This window comes from Elephantulus edwardii, unplaced genomic scaffold (genome assembly GCF_000299155.1).
Source record: "Elephantulus edwardii isolate Elephantulus edwardi_28Jun2011 unplaced genomic scaffold, EleEdw1.0 scaffold00191, whole genome shotgun sequence".
NCBI lineage: Eukaryota > Metazoa > Chordata > Mammalia > Macroscelidea > Macroscelididae > Elephantulus > Elephantulus edwardii.
In genome coordinates, this window is record NW_006399941.1 from 5,292,295 (window position 1) to 5,298,166 (window position 5,872).

Below are 5,872 nucleotides of genomic sequence, written 5' to 3' on the forward strand. Positions count from 1 at the left end.
GCTAGGGATTTTGAGCATTTCTTCATGTGTTTGCTAGCCATCGGAATGTCGTCTTTGGTGAAGTGCAGATTCCTCTCTTCTTGAGGTGGGTTTACATATCATGAAGCTATTGGCTGAAAACTTCACTTTCAACATTGAAAATGTAGCTATCTTCTACTGTAAGAAAACAATCACACAAATTCTTGAAAGGAGTTTAAATTCCCAAGCTAAAGATGTTCGTAACCACAGAATAATTTTAGACTTCTTTTTATTTGAAAAGGAAGGAATGTAAGCAATGATCAATATCTCCTGGTATACCTATATAAACTCTATGGGACAAGTGGAGACAGAGGTTAAATATATATTGTTGTTATATGCCATTGACTCAACTACGACCCATAGTGACACTATGAATCATAACTCTGAACCCTGCCTTACCGTGAGACAATCTCACACCATCTCTGACACACCTGCTCCCATGGCCAAAGCCACTGTGTCATTTTATCCATCTCATCCAGGGTCTTTCACTTCTGTGCCAACACTTCATCCTTCTAAGCATGATGTCATTCTCCAAGGACCAGTCACTTCTGGAAACATGCCCAAAGTCCTTGCTTCCAAAGAGCAATCTGGTTTCACCTTCTCCAGGACAATCTTTGTTCTCTTGGTAGTCCATGGTATATATTCAATACTCTTCTCCAGTGTCACAACTCAAAGGTATTGATTTTTACCCCCCTGTCATCCTTAGCCATTATTCTGCTCTCCAATGCACAGCAAGTAAGTGCCAAGACCATGGCCTGGTCTCTAGAGTGACATCATTGCTCTTCTGTACTCCGGAGAGGTCCTTAACAGCAGATTGTCCCAATGCAATTATCTTTTGATTGCTCATGTGAAACCTATACTTAGACCAGGAAGCTGTCATACAAACACAGCAAGGAAACACTGCGTGGTTCAAACTCAAGAATAGCAAACCATAGTGACTCACAATTTTATGATTATTAATTTTTATTGAAACCATTTAAAAACAGTACATTTATCAAAGGCAGTATTCACATACTTCCTGACAATACATTTCTATGAAATATTTGTATGACTTCTGGGAATAGTAATGCCCCCTTCCTATAGCCTTATATATCACATTATATATCTAATAGTCATTTATCTTAGATGATCAGGTAATGATAAACGATAATAAAGTGTTGCATGTGGATTCACAAAAAGTTTAAAAATATTACCAACTCATAGCTGATCCTTGAGGGGATTTTCAAAAGCCATACACCATTTGGGAGGATACTGCTCATTTTTCTCCCTTGGAGCAACTAGTGGATTGGAACCACCCATCTTTGAGTTGGCAGGACAACTCTTTACTGCTAGGCCACCAAAGGAAAGGGGCTAGTTAAACAAAAAAGTGAACTAATCACCCACTACCATTCAACTGGTTCTGGTTCGCAGTGACCACTGTAGGGGAGATTTATCTTTCTCACTCTCAGAGATGCTGATGCATGTGAACTGCTGATATTTGAGCGAGTAGCCTCACACTATGCTACTTAGGCTCCTTAAGTTGGATAATAGGACAGTCTTAACTAGTTCACTCTGCCTCAAGCTATAAGGGAAAATTAGTATTTCAAAAACTCCTAGTTAGGAAGCCTATGTGGAAATGTGAATTATAGTAGAAAACAAAGGGTTCATTACTTCTCTATTTTTCAGATCCACAGCTGTCTGGTGCATTTTAAATATGAGTCAGTTTCAAGGTGAATACTTCTTGCAATGATGCTTTCTTTGTCTGGGATAAACTAAGAACCTCCCTTTGGCTACTACCTTAAGAATTACAACCACGTGGTTGTAAATATCATTTTGGAGGCAAATCTTAATCCTCTGAGAATAAAATTCATTCAAAGGCAAAATTTATGCTACATAGTAGCTGTTCTGTGCTATTTTAATTGAACAGAAAGTTAAGAGTTTCTAGGGTGTATTTTTTAATGGGATACCCCTACATTTTGTGTCCGTTTGTCTGCATGTAATTATGTTTACAGCACCTTCAACATGGCATGTCAGTGTATATAAAGAAAGCTAGCTTCCAAACTGATTGGAATGAAAGTGACAACTATCCATACAAGCTTGAGCTGGCCTCAGCTGGCTTTGCAGACAGTGTCAACAAGAATCTAACGTGCAGAGGTCAAGAGTTATTCGGAAACCAGAATCCTGTGTTGCGCACAAGAACACAAAATGGTGCAAGTGACGACGAATGCAAACAGTTAATTACAGAACTAGCATACAATCCAGAAACCCTACTGTAGGCATATACCCTCAGGGAACTGAAAGCAGAGGCACAAACAGAATGTTGTCTATCAAGTTCATTGCAGCACTGTTCACAGTAGCCAAAAGGCGGAAACTATTGAAGCTCTTGAACTAATGTGTGGGAAAACCAAACATGGTGTGTATATACAATGTACATATACAATACAATATTAGTCAGCCCTAAAAAGAAACAAAGGTCTGATACATGCTACAACATGGATGAATGTGGAAGATAGGCTGAGTGAAATCAATCAGGAAAGGATAACTATAGTATGATTCCATTAGACAAAAAGGGCAAATTTATAGACCAGAGCTTACTAGTGGTTACTAGGGGGAGGAAGTGAAAAAGAAATCTTTGCTCAAGGGGCACTGAGCTTCTCTTAATGGTGGTAGAATAACTCAAAGACTGATAATGGTGGTGGTTATAAAACATAATGAACATATCCTGTATCCCATGAGGAATGCTAAAATGGCAAATATTAAAAACTAAAGGCCACCCAGACACAAAGAAAGTTGAAAAATGCTTTCTGGCATATACATTGCCTCCACAATAAAACAACGGATTAAAAAAAAAAGATTCAATCTCATTAACTAAATCTTATAAACTTATGTCTGGGACTTGATAAAATTCTATTTGCAAGTTAGGAGTGATTAGAAGACAATATTTACTAGCAGACAGGTCCTCGTAAAAACGAGCCAAGTCTTTGTGGGGCTTGTGAGTTGTTTTTCTATATAGAAGCTACCTGGAATTATTAACAAATATTTATGCTTCATTCGTTAATACTGGACCAAGTGTTACTTCTCAGCCTAGGTTTCACGAGTTGTTTGGTTCTGAGGCAAAAGCCCCAGTTCTTGGTCCAAGCTCATCAACACCACTGCCCCTCCTTTCTGAAGTGATGAACTCAAGACTTTGCAGTGTCTGAAAGCTGGTACCAAAATGAGAACCAAGCTGTCAAATTTGTTTCCAAATAAATGTAATTTCAAGGGGACAATTGTTTCCAACCTACATCACAAGGAAATTCCCCTTCATGTATTTAGGAGAGTGGGTCAAAGTGTTGTGTATATTAGTTAAGCTCACTTGGGAAGACTCTTAGTGTTAGATTCTTCTGAGCCCCTGAGTCATCCAACAGAACTGGTAAACCTAGAGCACGATCAATAAATGTGACCAATATTTTTCTTTCCTTAATGCAAGATGTAGATCCTTCATCTCCACCAATTCTCAGATCATAGTAAAATCAGCTCTGCTGCAAAGCTCCCCAAAGTAGAGCTGGCTTCTTGACACTGTTTACTTCGTTTCAAAGAGCAAGAAGCCGGCAAACGTGGAGAAGCGCTGGTGGTCCCCGTGGAGAGCGCCATTGCCCATTCTCAGCCAAACCTCATCCCCTTTGGCCAGCTTCAGCACAGCATGGTTGCTGGAAGTATCTGATTTCCCCTTTGTTTCATAGCTGGAGAGGAAAAAAGCGTATCAATTACAGAGTCTTTGAAGTGGATAGTCAACTTTTCACCAAAATCTGCCCTCCTTTTCTCCCCTAGATTCTACTGCATTTACGTCCAGTCCTGTGGTTACGCTAACTAAATGGCATGTGGGTGGAAATTACATGTGCGGGTTGTAGGTCCAAAGGAGTCCTGGTGGCACAGTGATTAAGCACTAGGCTCAATCATTGCTATATTTTAAAAAAGATTTTGAAAAAAAACTTATACTGGTTTGCTTACGAAGTCCATATACATTGTTTTTCACACAGGATCTTTCCCATTTCCTTTACCAACCTCTCCCTCTACCCATAAAATTGTGTGACCCTATGGTTACCCCCATACCCATCCTCACCCCTCTGCTCCTACCCTCCCCCCTTGGAGCCTCACACACATTTTACTAGTTATCTTTCTATTTCTACAATAATGGTCTTACACAGTATTTGTCTTTATGAGACAAAGTTAGTCCACTTTGCATAATGCTCTGCAGTCCCTTCCGAGATAGGTAGTGATTTTCAAAATCACTGAATGCTGCCTAGTATTCTATTGTGTGAATGTACCACAATTTCTCAATCCATTCAACAGTCATTGCTTTTGAGTCAGAACACACTCAGAGCTGACCCTCCAGCAGGTTTCCAGGTGCTGTAAATCTCACAGACGAGACTGCCTATCATTCTCCTGTTGAACAACTGCTGGATTTGAACTGCCTGCCTTTTGGCTGGCAATGCAACTCCTTACCCACTAAGCTAGAGGATTCAATCCCATCTGCTGATCTATGGGACAAAGATCCGGTGGTCTACTTCTGTAACAATCATAATTTTTATAATCTTATAGCTCCATTCTGTTTTTCAGGGTAACTGTGGGTCAGAATCAGCTTTAACTCACCACCCACTTAATTATGGAAAATATTTTGGCATGGGGCACAACCTAGGTTACCTCAAATGGAATTACAATATTTCTTTTGAAATGTTTCCTCCTACCCTCAAGGAGTCCCAAGGCCAGGTTGTTAGAAAGTATTATAGTAACAGCTGGGCAACCTAAAGAAACGAATTATCACTGAGTGAATTTGGACTCAGGGCAATCCAATGTGGGTCAGAGTAGACAGTGCTCCATAGGGTTTCCAGTGGCTGTTTTTTTTTTTGCTGCCAAGCCATTTTCCCAAGGCCCCTTTGAGTGGACTTGAACCTCTAACCTTTAGGTTAGCAGCTGAGCATTTTTATCATTTGTACCACACAGGGACTCCCCACAACCTAAAGATTCTTGTTTGTATGCCATCAAAGTAATTCCTATGAATAGTAACCCTATGGGACACAGGACATAAAATGTGTTCCTTCCATTGGAAAAGCCTGCAGTCAGTGACCGCTCCAAATTATTGCAGAACAATGATGTTTATTTGAGGACTAAGGGACACCTGTTTTAGGTTATGGTCTTTTCAGTCACTTGCTTTATATCTGAGAGCTGCGCAATGACTAAGGATGACAGAAAAGGAATTGATGCCTTTGAGCTGTGATGTTGGAAGAGTACTAAATATCCCAAAGACTGCCAAAAGAACAAACAGATATGTCTTGGAGAAGTTGCAGCCAGAGCGCTCCTTGGAGGCAAAGATGATAAAGCTTTGTCTTAACATACTTTGGGCATATTGGTAGGAAAGGCTATTCTTTGGAGAAGGACATCACACTTGGAAAGGTGGAAGGACAGCAAAAGAGAGGAAGACCATCAACCAGGTAGATGAACACAGTGACTGTAGCAATGAAATCAGATGTGTCAGAGATTGCGAGGATGGCACAGGACAGGACAGGGTTCAGATCTGTTGTATGGGTCAAGCTCGATTTCCTGGCAACTAACAGCAATGGGATGGGTGCCACAGTCGCTGCATTCTGCCCTGGAAGCAGGCGCTTGGATCCCCAGGTTCTAGCCCTTAGAGGGGGGCACTGGCATCACCATATTCGAGCCTATACTTGTGTCCTCTTCAGTTTCAGCAAGCAGGGTTGTGTCATCCGCATAGCTCAGGTTGTTGATAAATTGTCCACCAATCTTGACCCCACATTTCTCCTCATAGAGACCAGCCTCCCGGATAATCTGTTCTGCATATAGGTTGAAAAGGTATGGAGATAGGATGCATCCCTGG

At 40.8% G+C, this 5,872-nt stretch overlaps 1 protein-coding gene across 1 annotated transcript in view; it reads right to left on the reverse strand.

The window, feature by feature from the left end:
- Positions 1-3,559: 3,559 nt before the first annotated feature.
- C1QTNF3 (C1q and tumor necrosis factor related protein 3) overlaps positions 3,560-5,872 on the reverse strand; it is a 63,722-nt gene continuing 61,409 nt past the window's right edge. Inside the window, exon 6 of the mRNA XM_006896808.1 lies at positions 3,560-3,719. Within this exon, the coding sequence (XP_006896870.1) occupies positions 3,560-3,719 (160 nt within the window). The remainder of the gene's footprint in view (positions 3,720-5,872) is intronic.